We start from the raw sequence: 19,407 nt of genomic DNA on the forward strand, positions 1-19,407 counted from the left end.
TAGAGAGTTCTATTGGCACCTACTCTTGCTTACTTAAATATAATAGAGCTGGAGATCTAGTGAACTGTAATGTAACTCTGAAATGTGTAGGTTAAGGAACTTCATTGCAAGAAGCAATCTGTTGATGCTGAGACCAATCAAGGTTAAGATTTATAGTGCTGGACATGAAATAGCTCTAATATGGCAAGCAACCAAGAAAGTCATGATCTACCTTTGTAAAGGCTACTTTTTTGACTGGGCCTCAATTCCATTAAATCCTACAAAATGGTGTCACTGCTATTGTGTGCTTTCTGAACTACATATATTTTTGTAGTAGACAAAAAAAGTGCAAAAGAATTTCTCATTAAAAGTCATATCATGTACCGCATATGTTTCTTAGTTGCTTTTATGCTGCCTCTTCATGTTCTTTTGTCTGAGCCATTTCTGCCTTTTTTTATATCTACATGCATTTTAAGCAGTCAATTTCCGGATATTATTAGTTTTCTATTCCAGCTGAAAACATTGCTAATCTGCCTAGCTTGGAGTCTTATTCTAAATTTACTTATTTCTTCTAAATTTTAATTCTCATTCAGAAATTCCTTTTTGAATTGATGGACAGTCTACCTAACAGCTCTGAGCAAATCTTATAAATATGTCTAGTACTAAGCAGCAAATAATCAGAGATATTTCTGCAAAATAATTTTTAAGCTACACCTTTGGCCTCCAAAATCATGTGAAAAATTATAGAGGAAAATTAGATAATGTGATAAGATTGAAATTATATTTATACATTGTTAATGAATGGTGACAGATATTTAAAAGAGTAGATCTGAAATGGTTAACAACAGGAAGAACAAAACTACAGGTAATTCTTGATTTACAACAATGTTGAACAATGTTCTAAGTTACAATACCGTAAAAAAAGGTAATGTACAACCTGTCTTTGACACTGTGACCGTCGCACCACCCCACGATCACACGATCATGATAGGGGTGCTTGGCAACTGGCTCATATTCATGATAGTTGCAGTGTCTTACAATCATGTGATCACGTTCTGTGACCTTCCCAGCTGGCTTCCAGGAAACAAAGTCAGTTTGTTTAATGACCATGCAATTCACTTATTGACCATGATAAAAATGGTTGTAAAATTGGGTCTGGTTACAGGATGACTCACTTAATAACTTAACTGCTTAGTGACCAAAATTCTGGTGCCAATTGTGGTCATAAATCGTGGACTACTTCCATTACAATTGTTTATTTATTTGATGAAAAATTTTATCTTGATTTTCAAGATATTCAATATGAATATGATAATTCATATTCAGCTGAATTCTATCGGTATAGAATCTTTAGAGCATCTGTCTGGATGTTTAGCAGAAAATATATCAATTTTTTCCATAGGTTCAGAGTTATTTGGCATATACTGACATTTTTATTTTTAGGATGCAAAATTAAACATGAGAGACTTTTGTACAGTACTGTTTGTGAACTTGCTCCAAAAATTTTGTACTGAAAATATATTCTTATGTATCGAAAAAAATTGAACAATTTATATGATCTGAAAAAAACCCTATTACTTTTTGGCCTTTGGCTAAAATCAAGTGTGCAGTAATTATGTATCAAAGAAAATATCCTGCCTCTTATGCTTATTATGTAGAAATATGCATTTATTTTGTATGGTTAATAGGCAAATAAAAAAATCTAGTTAAAGTATCCATCGGCTTATTAGGCGTATAAAATGCTTTCAGCTAACCTTTTCTTTAAAAAAGAGAATACCAAACTTGGGTTTTCCAGCCCTAAATTATCAGAGTAACTTATTTATTTTTAAAAATTTTACATTTACCCAGAACATATTAACAAACTTAGTTAAGAAAGTGTGTAACGTTGTTAAAAGTATGAACTGATTTCCACAGTGATGGTGTCTCAAAACAATAGTGATTAAATAAATACCTCTGCTTTTTTAAGCTTTCAATGTATATGCCATTGCTATATTCCTGAATTGGATTCGGTACAACTTGAAAGCTACAATATCAGCAAAAAGGTATTTTGCTTCCCTTTATTTCATTTCATTTTTTACTTCTGGGAAATAAAATGTCCCATTTCACAATTTCTTTTCATTCAGGGTTACATTATTTTCCTCAAAATATGTCAAGCACAATACATTTCCAGGAATACTTTAATAAGCAGTTTTTAAAGGTACTTTTTGAAGTTCACTTCACTTTGTTGATTTTGAAAATAATGATGTCTTCTTTCTCTAGATAATAACATTTACTTATCTCTTACAAGCCAGGAGCTAAGAGTTCCCTCACAGTGTATATTGAGATGTTCTAAATATATGTTAAATTTAATTAGGCACTCTGAAGGTTTGTATTATTGTAACTTTATATTTGGGATCAACACAGGGCTTTCCTAACGTCTTTAGTGTGATTGTGTATTTGTAGGTAAAATAACAAATAAAAGGTTTTAAGGAAATCACAATATCTTTTACATTTTTTGTGTGTTTAGCTATGTTACAATCAAAACTTCAAAGATAATTTAGTATGTAAGTGTATATACTCTGCTTGTTGTATGGACACAATGTTTTCATTTGTTAACATCAAAGTCAGCATAAAGATCTATTATCAGCTTTTCATCACAGCCCTTACAACCTTAAAGAAGACGCACAAATGGGATCAAAACTCTAAATTTAAACTTCTTAAACCATAAAACTGCAACACTTTAAAAACAGACAGCAGGCGTACGAAGATATTCAGCAGCGTCAATTCAATTAATGGTTTTCAGTTAATGCCAAATGTTTACAAGCCAGAAAGTCATGGAGGAAGCTCTCTGTCTCTTTAGAAAATGTTGTTATGGATTGATATATAACACGTCACTGGCAAGATATTTTTATTGGATATTGCATTCCTATCTGCTATGGAAAGGATGGGATCCATCAACTGAATAAAATCCTGGCCCATGTAGCGGTTATATGTCAACAAAAGCACTTAGAACCTGGCGTTATAGCAAATTGGCAGTCAGTATATTTCCATCCTATCTGGCAGAGAATATGTTAACACTAGATAAGCCTTTTAGCTCTTTAATTAGCTAAATTAGCTGTATAATGCTGAATATGCAAAATAAACTCAAGTTGTGGTGAGATTTAAAAGTATCATCATCTAAAGTCCACTCCATTAATTCAATTTTTATTTTATCAGCTACAGGGTATTTCACTGTGACAATGGTTCTAACTGGCAAACTGGGAAAAGGAATGCAGATTTTTTACTAAGTGTACACAACTTCTATACCTTTGGAATCTCTGGCACCCTTTACACCTGTATATATTTGCCCTATCAGAATACACTAAGAGATTTCTTCTCTCTATCAAATTAGCTATTAAAGATTGGGAAAGAAGCAGGGAAAGAAAAATCTAGCTTAGCAGCACCTAACCTTTTGGGTGCCAGGGACTGGCTCCATGGAGGGCAGTTTTTCTGTGGACCAGGGAGGCGTGGTATTGCGTGTTGCCTGGATCCCACGTATGCGTGAATGGGGCTTCACTTGCTTACACAGCTTGATTCCTGGTGAGCCAAACGCTAGTCCGTGGCCAGGGGGTGGAGACCCCTGGTCTAGCATACGTGAGAAGAAATTCAGGCTAGATTTAGGAGTTGTTGAAGAAACTGTTTCAAAGAGACTGAACCTTACTTGACTCTCCATACATATGTGGATGGGAATTTAATCTTATCATTTTAAAATTATGTTTTTATCCTTGATTATCACTAAAGTTACTCTTCTGAAATCTGTCTGCTGTTTGATTATTTGTCAGTTACATGGAGTCTGACATATGGTTTCAATTCTCTTGTCCAGATCCTTAAATCACAAGTGCTGAATTATACGTACAAAGTTGGAATAAATATAGCACTGGACATTTGTATGGTTTACATCAGTCCTGGCTTATAGCAGGTATCTCTAGGTTGCAGTACTAGATCAATTGAGAGGGATGTTTAAAAAAAAAACAAATGACATGACCTGAAGGAGATACACACAATCTAGTTCTACCAGAATTGTAACAGCAGTTTCTGTTGTTCTTCAAATATACAGGAAGAAACAAAATATTTTCATTGCAATAGAAAAAGTAGATATTAATAGCTGTTATCAATATGGCTTTTTTTCCATGCTGTCAGTAGAATGTATGGTAGTCTGTATTTGTCTGTATTGTAATCTCAATACAACAATTACTACTGATTATGAAAATGAATTCATTTGCCCTATATTTTTTAATAATTTGTGATAGTGTATGATTTTTAATTTGTCAGATACATGTCTTTTGTTTTATTTATGTACTCAATATGATTAATCTGGGGCTATGCAATGGATTAAAATTATTTGTTCAGTCCATTTCATTTCTGCTTCACTAAATTCAAGGTAATGTAACTACAGCAATAAGAATACAGAAATAATTGTATTTATAAAATAGTAGATATCGGTCAGAAAGATCAAACATTATTTCATTATGGGATTTCACAGTTTACTCTTGATACAGCTCTCAAAACACAATTAAAATAAAATCTTCCCTCAAACTGTCATGCACATATCAGAGAAATTACATATTTGAATAATCTGTGAGCCAAAAAAATGTGGAAGGTTTTTGTTAGAGATGTAATGGGTTATTTAGCATGCAAAACTTGACTTGCTTTGGAATCCAATATATAATTACAGAAATATTTAGCAACTGAGAGAATAATCAGGACTGGATGACAATACAGTATTCACCTGATCTTGCAGCAGACAATTAAACAGCTTTTTAAATGTTTAATTGTAATGTTAAATGACTTGCAAGATGACCAGGCTTTAGAAACACAAAGGAAATAATACTTATTTGCTAATTGATAATTTTAGTATTTGTTTTTATAGGGAGAAAAACCCTTTTGTATAAAACTCAACTCCGGGGATGATTCCTGGTCAAAACTGACATATTTTGGCACCAACACAGGAATGTTTTACTTCTCCTGTTCTGCAGTGTTCGTCCAGTGACCTAATCTAGCTTTAGATTTACCCCTGGTATTTTCTCATAATCCAAATGTTAATCTACTCTGAGTCAGTTTTCCTTGGTGACCTAGATTTCTACTTTTGATTTAATAGAATTCAGGAAAAAAATATCACAGACTGCTACTATATACATACATTTCTGGGTCAGAAATATTTCTGTGGCAAAAAATAATTAGACACTCAGACAACATGCTCAAGCAGGTATGTTGCAAAATCTGTGGCTATATTCATATAAATTTGAAAAGCTTGGTCAGTTTTGTAATATGTGAACCCGCTCATGTGGTTAGTATATGTTTTAATGTACTGTAATGTGAAAACTAAGAAAAATGAGTTGAATAAAACCAAGCTAAATGTGTTGTATAACACAGCCATAGCAATATAACAAAATGAACCTGAATTAAATCATAACAATCATCTTATGTTTTAAAAGCTACTAGTTAGCTTTTCATATTTGCATATTTTAAATAGGTATTTGCAATCACATGGTGCATATTGATGTAATGATTTATTCTAAATGGCAAATATTCTAATATGAGCATGAACAAGGGTTACCTACTTCCTTGCCTATTTGAAAAAATATTTTGTGCCATAGCATCTGCAATTAGCGGAGACGTGAATATTTTTTGTATTTATTGCCTCAGAACTAGTAAGGTAGGAGTATTATTTTGAACAGAGGTTTTTTTTTGTTCCTTTAAGTAAGCTTTTTGCAACTACCTGGATAAGTCCCTGAGTTTTCTTGGCAAAGTTTCTCAGAAGTGGCTTGCCAATGCCTCCTTCCTTAAGGCTGAGAGGAAGTGACCCAGGATCACCCAAATGGCTAGGATGGGACCAGAACTCAGTCTCACGGTTTCCACTCTGATGACAACCATTACACCAATCTGACACTTTTTATTTGCATTATTGGTGCTGGAAATTTTATTTACTATCAAGCTATTGAAAATTACCAATCAAATGCAAATCTCTCATAACATTCTTCACTAATCAAGAATTCTAAGTATACTGTATATACTACTATGATCCTACTAGTTTCTCCAACATTTTGAACAATGAAATGAGCTAAGATATTTAGCTGAATTATTTAAAATGTTCCCTAAATACTGTGTGGGGGGGAGGGGGAATCTACACTATCTCAGACCAGAGGCAAAAATATATTTAAACCCCTGAGGACTTTACAATTCCCTTTGGCATGTTGCTATGATATATTGAAAGGGATGGTTCTGCAGATTATTTCCATGGTAATGTTACTTTTCTTTCATTACGACAATTTGGGGGTTAATACAGGGACTAGATTGTATGAAGGGAGAGTCTGAATTGTCTGCCAGGAATTCCTTATTTCAGAATAGAATTCATCCATCAGGAAATAGAGTTGGGTCCTTCTGCAACTCAGTTAACTAATTTAAATGTCAGTTCAAATGTTACTGCTGAGGACACAAAACTTAATCTACTAAGAGTCTTGCTATGTTTACCTTGCCCCCCTGTTGGAAGAAAATATGGTGTATTTTACTATGGCATCCCAGTGTTTCTGAAATTGTATAATCAGTAAGACAGCATGTTTAATGAAAGGGTCTAATCTTTTCTTGTCATGGGAAGGACTTCCTGCAGTTTAAGATTTTTCACTGGAAATAAAATATGAATTAGTTTTAATGTGACTGATACATACTTAGTTAGAAAGTTTCCCTTTCAAATAGCTGATCATGAATCTAATTTGCAATGAACATAAATCTATATTTTATTTTTGTACTTTTTATTTTCAACAATGGCTAATAATAAAACAATAAAAATAAGCACCTAAACATGAATAAAAATAAAATTAAAAGAAAAGAGGAAATAAAAAATAATTAAGACTATGGTCCAGATAATGACTAAATCATAAAATTTGTGTAAAGGGAGATGCATGCATAAGAATCTCCTCAACATAATTGTATCCCATCTACTCAGCTGGTTGCTCTCCACAACATTTGAATATGGGCACAGTTCTCTACTAGAATCCCAAACAGCCAGGCCCCTAGCACAGGTGACATTTCTTCCATTTCCAAACTTAAGACAATGACGGTGACAAAATTATATTCCTTCAACATATGGCAGTGTTGGTAGAATTAGACTGAAAGAAAAAAAACCCCTCCCAAATCAACAAACAGTGGAATTTCATGCAAGAGATTATTGTTTTTAGAAACATCGAGAACTCTTCCCAAGTAGCCCTGCATTCTGATGTGGAATAAGTTACATCAGCTTAGCATGGGTGAAGATTGCTGTATATCTGTCTATACCTCTATTTTTCTGTGAACTTGGATTATATGCTTAGAGATCTTCTGCATGCCACTAAACTGTAAAGGGCTAAATGTGGGTAAACAAGTCAAACCAGAATTTAGATAAGGTACAAGTGCTTCCTTTCTTGGGGCTAGACTTCATAAGGATGAGATGTATAGTTTCTAGGTCCTCTTGGGTCCTATACTGTATACTGTAGATACTGGAAAGCCATATTATGTTAGTGGCAAGATGGACCTTTTACCAGCACTGGCTGATATATTAGGTAGGCTCCTCCTGGAGGGATAGAATTTACAAAGTGCTTTTTTGAAATGGCATTATAAAATAGTTTTGAAGCTCCAATTGCTCCATAATGCAATAATATGGATGATGTATGGTACTTGTAAGAAATAAGAAACTATCTGTACTAGTTAACAATTGCTTCATGAGCTCAAGTCAGTGTGCTCAGAATGGTGTATAAAATCTTATATAGCTTGGGCCCAGGTTACTCAAAGAACTGCTAATTCCTATATAGCTTGTCCAATACTTTTTGCTAATTCTGTTTTTTTCTATTGTGAGAACAATTTGCTATAGTAATTGTTATAATTCTGGAAGGGGCTTAACATATTTTACTGAGATATCCTAGTGTTCTAAAAAGTTCTTTAAAATTTTTAAGGCCTTCTTAAGTGGGCTTTAATGGCTTTTACCTTGGCTTTTATATCACTGTTTGTAAGCTGCCAAGAGCCACAAATGGATTGGGCAGCACATACTGTGTAAAAGAAAAAAGTAAAAATAAAAGAGAATGTGGTTTGCTTATGTGATTTGTGAAGTAGGATCAAAGCAAAATTTTATTTTTATTTTGATCTAGACATACTTTCCCATGTATTTTGACTTAATTTTATATTTAGCTTCAGAATATACCTTTTTACCACAAAATAATATTAAGATTTCATGTTATTTAAACAGGTGGATGTCTAAATGCATTTTTTAAAAAATACCAGTCCTTATACATCTATTGAAAAGGATGTTTAACTGATTTACATAATAAACTCATACTTCAATTGTTTTCTGGAAAGAAGCTACATGTCTGAATAATAGGAATGTCTCGATGGCTTCTTATAACAAAATAAAAACTATATTTGGATTCCAAGATAAATTTTCTATTATCATGCCTATAAAAGTTGATCTGACAGTCAAATGGTCTTTTTGAATAATAGGAGAAGTTGCATGTTAAAAGCAATTATAGGACTCACCCTGCACTGCATAGTAAAGTGCATGAAAGAAATGAATCCAGTTATTTCTTTCCCGTATATAGTATGTCATATTGTTTAGAACAAAAACAGAGAACTTTTGAGATGCTTGTAGGTGGCTATAGTGGAAAGTTTCTTTGATTTCTTTAAATTAACATAGGGTTGGCAATATGCTTTTAAATATCTCCATTAGTGCTTATTCAATTCCCTAATCTATTTAAATGGTTGGTTTAATGTTTCAACTCACCTAATTTCGTATTTTACGATTATAGCACATTCTTCTTCTGCCCTTTAAATTTCTTCTATTGTCTTTTGAATGTTTTCATTCTTATTCTATGTTCTTCTTTCACATCTTGTACTGTATCAATTTAAAAACCAACTTCCATTCCTGTCTCTTTTTTTTATTGCTGCCTAGCAATGTTTAAATCTAAGTTATTTCCCTTATTACTTTTCAGACTGGCCATTTAGGTTTATGTCTCTTCTGCTAGTCTTGCATTAGGAACATTATATTGATGCAACAATCTTTTGACAGCTATTGTTAGTTATAAGTCATAGCACTTTTCTGAGGTACACAGAAAGAGATGCTGTTCCATTCAGAATCTGACTATGTTTCCTAGGTGATGTTTGGTTAGCTATAAATGGAAATGATACATGAATCTAATCCATGCTGGATTAGATGGATCTGGGACCTAATCCAGCAGAGTTCTGAATAATCTGAATTGCTTTTCATAAGAACACGTATAGAATAATTGAGAAAACAGATGCTGACATTTTGCTGAGGAAAAGAACTTTCTCAGAACCAGTGCAAACAATTATGGGCAGCTGCTCAACACACCAGAGCAAAAAAAAAAAACCCCTTATTTTCATACTTTCTACCCCAGCACTACATGCCAAAATAACTTAATACGGACTTCCGGTGGATTTTGCGTGCGTGATGGCGGCTACTTTGTAGCCGTCCTCCTGGGTAAGTGTAAGAACCGCTATGAACAGCAGATATCAGCTGTTCAGCGGTTCAAAATCCCCCTCCCGGGCAAAGGGGGGGGGTAGAGAGTGTCTGAATAGTGGTAGAGCCTCTTTCGCACCCCCCAAGTTTTTTTTTGGGGGGGGTGAAAGGAGTGCTCCCACGGAGTTCAGACTTGTCTCCGCTTCCCAGCTGTTTTTGTCCTCAGGGACAAAACGAGCCGCCGCAAACACCTCCGTGCTTAAAGAGAACTGGTGAGTTTTTTTTTTTAAATGGACAGAGCTGAGTAGAGGATTTAGTTTTTGCTTTCTTTGACTTATTTGGATTTTAAGTTTTAAGATTTGTTTCTATTTTTATTCTCTCTTTTTATTTTTTTTCTTTGTTGAAAGGGAAAGTAAAATGGCGATCGGCAAACTCCTCGGTGTTTTTTTTTCTGGAAGTTAGAATGCTGACCGGCAGGCTTTTTGGTGTTTTTCTTTCTTTCCTTTCCCTTTCTCTTTTTATTTCCTTATGATTGGAATGGTTGTTTTTGGTATCTCTAAGTATTTTTTTTGGAACGGACTTTTTTTATTTAATTTTTTTTTTTTTCCTTCTCCCTTTTTTTTTCCTTTGAACTCCCCTTTTTTTTTTATTGTAATGACCCTTTTTTGAAGGACTTTTTTTCTGCTTAATTTTTTGTAATTTTTAAGAAGGAGTAAAACTTTTTTTTAATTCTTTTTCTCTTCCTTTTTTTCCCTTTTTTCTTTTTATTATAATGACCTTCTTTGGAGGGAGTTATGATTTTTGAAGGAATTTTTATAATTGCTTAAGAAGGACTAAAGGTTTTTCTTTAAGATGGCTCCAAAGCGTCCAGGGATTTCTACAGTTTCTAAATCAACAGTTTCACCCTCTTCTGGGGGTCAGCTAATAACTATGAAGGACTTGCAAGACATGATGGGAGATGTTATAATTCAAATTAGGGCAGAAATGAAAAAGATTTTAGAGGAAAACAATAAGATCTTGAGACAAGATTTTGTTTTGGCTTTAGAAGGTGTTGCTTCTGTTCTTGAAAAGGTGAACTCCCATGTGGAAGAGGTAGCTGAAAAAGTGGACATAATGGAGGGGAAAATTGAAAGTATGGAAAAAGAAATGGAAAATGAGATTCTTATGCTTCAATATGGACAAATGGAATATGCCTTAAGAATTAGAGGCCTGGGAGAGTCTTTGCAAGGAGATCTGAAGGAGATGGTTGCAAAGGACTTTGCATTGATTTTGAATAAAGAAAAAGAGGGAATACTTAATGAAATTGAAAAATTATTTAGGGTTAACTCTGTGGTGGCAGCACAGAAGAATCTGCCAAGAGATGTGGTAATTTACTTTGGTAAAAGATCTTTACGCAATGAAATTGTGCAAGCCTATTATAAGAAGAGATTTCAAATTGCTTCACAAGATGTTATAATTTTTAAAGAGATCCCATCTAAAATTTTAAGAAGAAGAAAGGAGTTTGCTTTTTTAGCAAATGAACTTAAAAAGAGAAAAATTTCATTCAGATGGGATGTTCCGATTGGAATGGTGGTGAATTACCTGGGGACATGTTATAGACTTAATACTGTTTCTCAAGCAAAAGATTTTTATACTTCGGTCCTGGGGGTATGTGCATCGCCATCAATTAAGTTTAAAGCTTTGGAAGAAAAGAATGTAGAATCACAGTTTGAAGAGCCTATATTTATGAAAACTGGAGAATCTTTGTGTGAGAGGCCTCAACAAGTCCAGGTTGAGGAGCAGAAGACAACTTGTGCAGTATATAATCCCAAAGAAAAGCAGCAACAGAAGAAGGTTAAGGAAGTTTCATATTTAGTGGTTTCTGAATCTCTGGGAGATGTTAGACCTACAAAGTCTTTGGAGCAATCTTTAAGGGTGGAATTGTTGCCTGAAATGGAAACTGGGAAATCTCAGTCTGAGGGGCATCAACAAGAGAGGAACGGGCAGAGGATAACTTGTACAACTTACAATTGTAAAGATCAATACAAGGAGGAATTTAAGGAACCCTTATTGGCTTCGGAGTCGATGGGAGATTCAGGAATTTTGGAGCAGTCTCCTAAGGCAGAACTTGCAGCATTTCTTACGAGTTTGATACAAGAATGGAGAAGGGAAATGGAAGAATGGAAGAATGGAGAATGGAAAAAACTGGAATGTGAATAATTAATAATACTAATATAATTGAGATTGATAAGGATGTAGTTTTTTACGGATGGAATTAGTTATTGGTGAAGATTGAAATGTTTAATGTGTTTATTAACTTTGTTGTTTTAAGTTTTGAACCTTTAATGATAATATTGTTTATTTTGAAGGGATTATAATTTGCTTATTTTAGTGAGTGGATTCTAATGTTTTAAATTTTAAAAATTTGTGGTTTTGGAGGGAGTTTATATAGAGTGATGATTGTATTTAGATTTGTTTAGGATTTAAAAGTGTTTTTAGTTTTTAAATATTATTATTAATATTTTTAAGACAAAATAATTTGTTTAATTAAATGTGCTTAGATTTGTTTAGGACTTATAGGTTTTTTAAGTTTTTGTTTTTTGTTTTTTGTTTTTTTTTTTTCTTCTTTTTGGATAGGAGAGAAGATTATGAAGATTGAAGGAAATATGTACTTACTTTAAGTTCTTTAAGAGTATTTAGCTTTAATGGTATAACAAAGATTTGTATGTTTATTTTTTCGTTTTAGGACAAAGAAAGAGGGAGAAATTAGATTTTATATTATAGATATAGATATTCAAAGAAAGTAATGTTTAAATTTGTGTTTTTGGAGGGAGCTTATATAGAATGATGATTGTATTTAAATTTGTTTAGGTTTTAAAAGTGTTTTAAGTTTTTTTTTTTTTTTAATTAAGCCTGTACTCAGCTCTGGGAAGTCCAGGGGAGGGTTTGGGAGGTTGGGAAGGGGGGGGGGGTGAGGTAGGGGGGGGTATGGGAAGGGGATTTGTTTTTGTAAAATGTAAAAAATTTCAATAAAAAAAAAAAAAAAAAAAATAACTTAATACTGGCTAGCTGTTTTTCTATATTACCCAAATGGGATTGGCTAACCTAGTTTGGCTATCAGCTTTGGTTACCGCATTAATCTGGATTTCTTATCAGGTAGATCATGTATTCTGTTTTGTGTGCACAATTCCTCTTCTAATAGTTGCTTTATTAGTCTTATTAATATACATCAAATTTCAATTACACCAACCTGTGCATGTTTCAAAAGGGTATACAATAAACTTATACTTACTCAAAAAATGTTGTCCATCCAATTTCATCACTTCTAGTTGCTAGGAGTCCACTATTGCCATGATATGTAAACAAGACTAGTTCCTGTCCTTGTGCTATCATATTTTTTAAGCAACCGTTGGTTCCTATGGTTAACCAGATGACTTGATTGTCAGGAGATACTACCCTTACTGGCATCCGATTGGGATCACGCCTAATACGAAGGGTATTTCCATTGCTGTCAGTAACTGCAGTTATATCATTGTCATTACTGTAGCTAAAATTGTACAGATAATCTCCTGTGACTAAACTCATTGTGTACTGATGAGTTCCATTGACGTCAAAGATATAGAGCTCCTGATCAGTTGGAGAGGCAACTTCATAAAAGTTCATGGAATTCAGCAATGGTTTGTTCTTTGACACAGCTCTTATTCGAATATTTCCAAGATCTGCAATATACAGTGTTCCATCGGGTGATACAGCTAAGGAAGAAGGGGCACTGAGTTTGGCATCTTTAGCATAGCCATCGCCATTTTGATAGCAGTCACAGTTAACATCATTTTTGCAATCACATTCAGAAGGTATTCCAGCAACTAGTGAAATTTCTCCATCAGTTGTTACTTGTCTTATTCTATTTATTTTTTTTTCATCTGTTTCTGTAATGTAAAGCACCCCATTATAGGATAAAGCAATAGCGGTGGCTGATTCTAAGGTAGTTTGCACTGCATGTTTTCCCACTGTATATTCCACTCCAGGAACCTGGCAATGCATTGGCCTTCCAGCAGCTATACGGACTTGCCGATTTTCTGTAATCTGAAGCACTACGTTGTTATCCAGCACATATATGGAGTTATCCATTGGGTTAATAGCTAAATCTGTTGGCCACTCCAGACGTACCTTATCAAAACAAGAACAATTTATTAACACATTAGTTAACCTGGCTTTAACCAAATAAAGTTTCTGGATGAACTTTAAAATAGCTCTAGTTGCTACTTTTGGAATACTTGTCTGTTTTCTTTTAATTGCACAGAATTACAGAGAATGGTGTTATTCAACAATTTAAATGACTGAACTTAGATGAAAACAATTAAATTAAAAATAATGAACAGTCTGGAAACAATGTCATTTGATTTTAGAGGCTGAACTTGTATGAATGAATTAAAAAAATAAGCTTATAATTAATAAAGTTAATGATAAATTTGTTTAAATGGGGTTCTGTGGAAACAAATGGGGCCTTCAGGTCTGACTCCCATACAATATTAAGAGCTTGTCTCTCTACAAACCCAGCAATGCAAAGAAAATTTCTAGAGAAACTCTATTGAAAAAGGCAATATTTAAAATTATATCAATTTGTGAGCCTTTTATTAAAACACCAGTCTAGCAAAATCTCTTGGAAAGTTGCAATCACAGTTCTGATTAGGAGGTGCCACATCTGAGCTATGCACAGACAAGAAGAGGTTTTGATAAACATATGGATTTATGAGGTTTGGTAGTCTTTCCTGATTTTGGTCATGTGTTAAATTGCTTTTGGGTATACAGTTCTGATTTCTACATTAGCTTTTGACCCACTATAGCACAGTAAAGAAGCAGCAAGCAAGCAAATAAGAAAGAAAGAAATGCTTGTAGTACACTAGAATAATGAGTAAATGTTTGTACGAAATGCATCTGAGTCTTGTAATTTTCTAATATATGTCAATACATGTGCAATATTTGTTATAATCTACCTTGAAGATTTTTTTTCTCAATTGTTTCTAAAATGATGCTATAAAGGGTATAAAATCTTGGTTTTTATAATTGTTTTACTTTGATGATTTACATTTTGTAAATTAAATAATAAATAATTTAATTAAAGGTTGTTTCCAGGGGCATTAAATTCAACACAATATTCTTGTATAAGACAGTAAATTTTATTTTAAGAAGTGATCAAAGTTGAAATAACTATCAATATCTTAACACAAAATTTATTGCTGAGTTTTTTAATTGTCTAGAATTTACAGACAGAAGGCATAAACAAATTAGACGTTTACTACAAGTATAAGAAAATTCCATAACATAAAAATTTAAAAAACTCATTTTTTCCTTGTCTCCTGCCAGGAGTTTTGTTTGCTTGAAAGACATGTGAATGAATAGATTAGACCTGGATGAATGAATAATCTATTCATTGAGACCTGTATTTATTTTTTTGATTAGTGGATTGACAAAGAACATGCTGATCTTATTATTGGTGAATTATACTGTACAGACTGTTTCAGGGGAAAATGACTTATCTCAAAAGAAAAAAGAGTTCTTTATTAAAGAACTTTATTAAAAATAAACGCAGCCGCGAGAGCGATTGTGGGCGCGCCGAGGTACGCCCACGTGTCACCTATCCTCCGCGAGCTGCACTGGCTTCCTGTGGGTCTCCGGACGCAATTCAAGGTGTTGGTTATCACCTTTAAAGCCCTTCATGGCATAGGGCCAGGTTACTTACAGGACCGCATTCTGCCACATAGTTCCCAGAGACCGGTGAGGTCCCATAGAGTGGGCCTCCTTCGGGTCCCGTCGGCCAGACAGTGTCGGCTGCCGGGCCCTCGGGGAAAGGCCTTTTCTGTGGTGGCTCCGACCTGGTGGAATCAACTTCCCCCCGAGGTTCGAACAACTCCCACCCTGCCGGCCTTTAAGAAGGCTGTTAAAACCCTCCTGTTCCAGCAGGCCTGGGGCTGATGTCCCCGGGGGGGCCGGGATATGATCGGACTCGCGGTATGACTGTGGTATGACTGCTTTATTTTACTGTTTTATCATTGTTTTTAACTTTGTACGCCGCCCTGAGTCCTTTGGGATTGGGCGGCATATAAATACTGTAAATAAATAAAATAAATAAATAAATAAATAAATAAATACCTGGCTGATATGCATACTGGTGTCACATGTTAATGGTCGCGCGGAAGTCAGATCATTTGAACCAAGTAATGTTGATATTATTCCATTTTGGTCCACTTTCCTGATCATAGTTCCATCAACAAAATAGATTAATCCATTCTTATCTACTGTCACTCCTTCAGTAAAACAAACAAACAAACATATACTATATGATTTTCTTTCAAATTATAACAATCAACGTTTTTCCTGTTCTATTTATACACTGCTTTTTACGTCTTTCATGAAACACCAAGAATGACTCTAAGAAATTAATAGAATTGGGTTCTAACCAGATGTTTCTAGTATGCTGGCATATCACATATGAAAATAAAGCATTGTTCGTTGCAGTTTGTTAAGCATTGTGTATAAGTATAGACTGAACCCTTCATGATTCCCTGGATACAAAATCTTTATAGCATGCATACATGACCACAGATGAACAAATGATGACATATGCATAATGATGCAATCATGCAATTGACATGATTTACATACTTGCAACACAGATTATGATGCAAGCATGTAATTGTGGTTTTTGCATGATTATGTCATCATATGCATGCTATCTTTTAGGTATCATTCCAGGTTTCCATGGACATCCCTGATAGAAGGTAAAAATATTCATAATGCATGATAATGAAAGATAAATTATCAATGATAGAAAATCAAAGACTTCATTTTTGCAACTTTACTTTTGCAAGGTTCTTCCATTCAGAAAACAAGATATAAGTACAGGATTGAATAAACAACTAGACAGTATTAAATGTTATCATGTGTGCTGACTAATATTGCACATTTTTCTCTGCATAAATTTTCAATTTCCTCCACCTTTGGGACTCATCAGAGTAGCTTCTACAGCCTTGCCACCATCGCCACATCTTGCTTCATCAAATGGAAGGCACTGTTCTCCAGTCCCTGCTATTACATCAGCATTTTTTGTCAGGTCTTTTGTTCCTGTAAGTAATTTTGGACGATAGATCCGTCTTGTATTTGTATCAGAAACATACAATTCTCCTGTGACTGGATCAGTTGCAAGATAGTATTTATGAGCTGGATTACTGCTGTAAAAAGGAAAACAAGTTTTTTTTAGTATAATTATAATCCTATGTCACTTTTTTTGTTTGCCTAATTCAGCGGTTCTTGAGCATTTAGTATCCCTTTACATTCTAAAAAACAATTGAGACTCCAAAAAGCTTTGTTTTATATGGGCTATATCTATTGACATTTATCAGAAAATAGAAAATTTTTAAAATAATTGACTTGGCAAAGACTACATTTTGAGAATGATTGGTCTAATTATATAATTCTGAGACATCTGCATCTGTAACATATTTTAAATGTTAGTTTCACATAATTATATTTGGATTTCTTCACTTAGATTGCTCCTTTGTTCTTAAAGTTTTCTCATAAATCTAAGCCATTTGAATACACGACCCATATTACTGATAAATAATATATTGTGTTTTCTTCTGATCAACAAGCATCATTTTATCACTGAGCATGATTTCATATATTAGACAGCATATTTGTGAATAGATCCAGCTTTTTTCAAAATATCACAGCATTTTAAAAACCTCTAAATATGCCACCGTGTTTTCCTATGAAATAAAAGAATATACAGTTTTTTAGCTTCTTCAAAGCTAAATAAATTTTGGAGAAAAAGTTTTCTTTCCTAATGAGTAAATAACTTTATTGAATATATCTGCTGCTCAAAAATACAATCTAAAAACTTAACTAATTGCATCAATAATAATATATCTAAGTTATGGCATAAAAGAATGAATATACAGCTGATAATATTAGACTGACTACTAATACACAAAATCCTAGTTATCCGTCATATCAATGTCCAATTTATTTGCAAATGTGCTACTAACATCTATCCAATAGATTAGGTGATATTGGAGCATATGTTCACAAAAAAATACTACTTAGTATTTCATAAATATAAATATAACAGTTTTAGAATAACACATTGCATTAATATTGCTGGCAAAGAGTGTCAGAGGTTAACATAAACAAGTTGTGAATAAATTATATTTTAAAGTAGGGACAAGTTTTGAATAATTATTAATATGTAATTTTAATAGGCACAGAAATCTGGATGGAAAATATAATCATTTTAAGTCACTGGTAAAATTTGATTAATGCAACTGGAAATTGGAAAATAGTTTTTGAAAATTCTTTAAGATAAAATAATGATGGTTATAGTAAATAATATAATGGATCAAATGTATGCCTTTTCATGCATATCTTTTCACTAATGTGCTTAGGTTGTCTAAAGACAAATAAAAGCTTTCATTAGATAATGAAATTCAGCTTTGGATAATAATTTTACAGAGTTTGGTTGGAGAACAAATCTAAATTTAAATCAAAGAATATTTAACTTGCACAAAATAATGGAATTTGACTTAGTTTTGTTATACTAGGAAAAACATGGCAAAACAAAGTGAACACATATGAATCCAAATACTGTTATTTTTAAGGTGAGAGAGAGCAACTCAAGGTATATATATTTTAACAGAGGCTATCTTTTGTAGCATTTTATGGCTCGAGAAATGGGAAACCTGTGTATATCATTATAACATGTTAGATAGAAAGTGAGATCCAAACGATTTAATTCTGACTTTAAAAAAAATAAACAGAAAAGTAGTTTTTCCTCTAATATTTACATGTTTATCTTCATTGAATATTTTTGTATAGTAAAACATACATACTGAGTATTTCAGTATGATAAAGCAAAATTCTGAACTGGTGTAGCCCTAGAAGAATTTACTACTACTACTACTATACTGAAAAATATGTAAGTGTAGAAATAAAATTCAGAGACAGAAATGTAGATAGATAGCTGATGTATCCTTTTATTTTTGTAAATAACATTACCCTAACCATGTAACAACAGGAACAATGTGACTGGATCAGTGCAATTTAGATGAGCAAATAAAGCAATGATTTTGATTTGCAACATGTAAAAAACTTCAGGGCAATATACTTAGCAAGGTGGTCTTTCTAGAGGGACTTGCCTGGACTCTGCTCATTACAGCAGCTATATCTACTACCTACTAAAACCAGGGTAGTGCATATCTCGAGATACAGGCTTTTGGCTGGAGTAGTTTCAAGAATACATGCCTCAGGGAGATGGATTTGATTCCTTCCTTATTCTGCTTTCATAGGGAGTAAAGGCTGATATGTATATTTGGGGCTTTACTGTTTATGTCATTTTCTATGTATACTTTTTTAAAAAAATAGCAAATAGGTAGATGATGTAGAAATTTAGAACCGAAAATGTAATATGAGGGCTAATGAGAACAGCTGAGTATGATTGTAATTTAAAATAAGTGTGAACATTACAATATATCATCAAGAAATATTACAAAGCTACATATACAAAACATTTTTTACTGTAAGCATATGTCATTAATGAAAAAAATCATGAGAAACAAGATGAATTACAGTTAAAGAAGAAGATTTCTAGATCAGAAAGCTCAGCCCACAATCGGTCATGCCCTAGTCACTTCCAGATTGAACTACTGTAATGTGCTTTACAGGTGGCTGCCCTTGAAGAGTATCCAAAAGCTTTAACTGGTCCAGAATGCAGTGGCATGGGCAGTTCTGTTTGTCCCCAGAACAGCACATCACACCTCTGCTCCACAAGCTGCATGGGCTGCCAGTTTCTTTCTAAGTCCAATTCAAGATACTGTTTTTGACTTAGGTTCTTCATGACATGGACTGGTTTATCTGAGGGATCATCTTTCCCCAATTTTATATTTGCTCGTCCTACCAGATCTGACAGAAAAGGCATGCTGTGGGTCCCATCTGCT

The 19,407-nt window shown here is 33.6% G+C and overlaps 1 protein-coding gene across 14 annotated transcripts in view; it reads right to left on the reverse strand.

The window, feature by feature from the left end:
* The window catches only part of TENM3 (teneurin transmembrane protein 3), a 565,275-nt gene that overhangs the window by 37,832 nt on the left and 508,036 nt on the right, over positions 1–19,407 (reverse strand). For 13 of the 14 annotated variants that reach the window (XM_039336655.1, XM_039336657.1, XM_039336656.1 and 10 more), the window contains 3 exons: positions 16,415–16,647; positions 15,569–15,723; positions 12,711–13,585 (listed from right to left, as the gene is read on the reverse strand). In XM_039336655.1, coding sequence (XP_039192589.1) covers positions 12,711–13,585; positions 15,569–15,723; positions 16,415–16,647 — 1,263 coding nt within the window. The remainder of the gene's footprint in view (positions 1–12,710; positions 13,586–15,568; positions 15,724–16,414; positions 16,648–19,407) is intronic. The other variant, XM_039336659.1, reaches the window with a different exon arrangement.

Source organism: Crotalus tigris, unplaced genomic scaffold (genome assembly GCF_016545835.1).
Source record: "Crotalus tigris isolate CLP2741 ecotype Arizona unplaced genomic scaffold, ASM1654583v1 scf7180000017666.379230911805:20528666, whole genome shotgun sequence".
Taxonomy (NCBI): domain Eukaryota; kingdom Metazoa; phylum Chordata; class Lepidosauria; order Squamata; family Viperidae; genus Crotalus; species Crotalus tigris.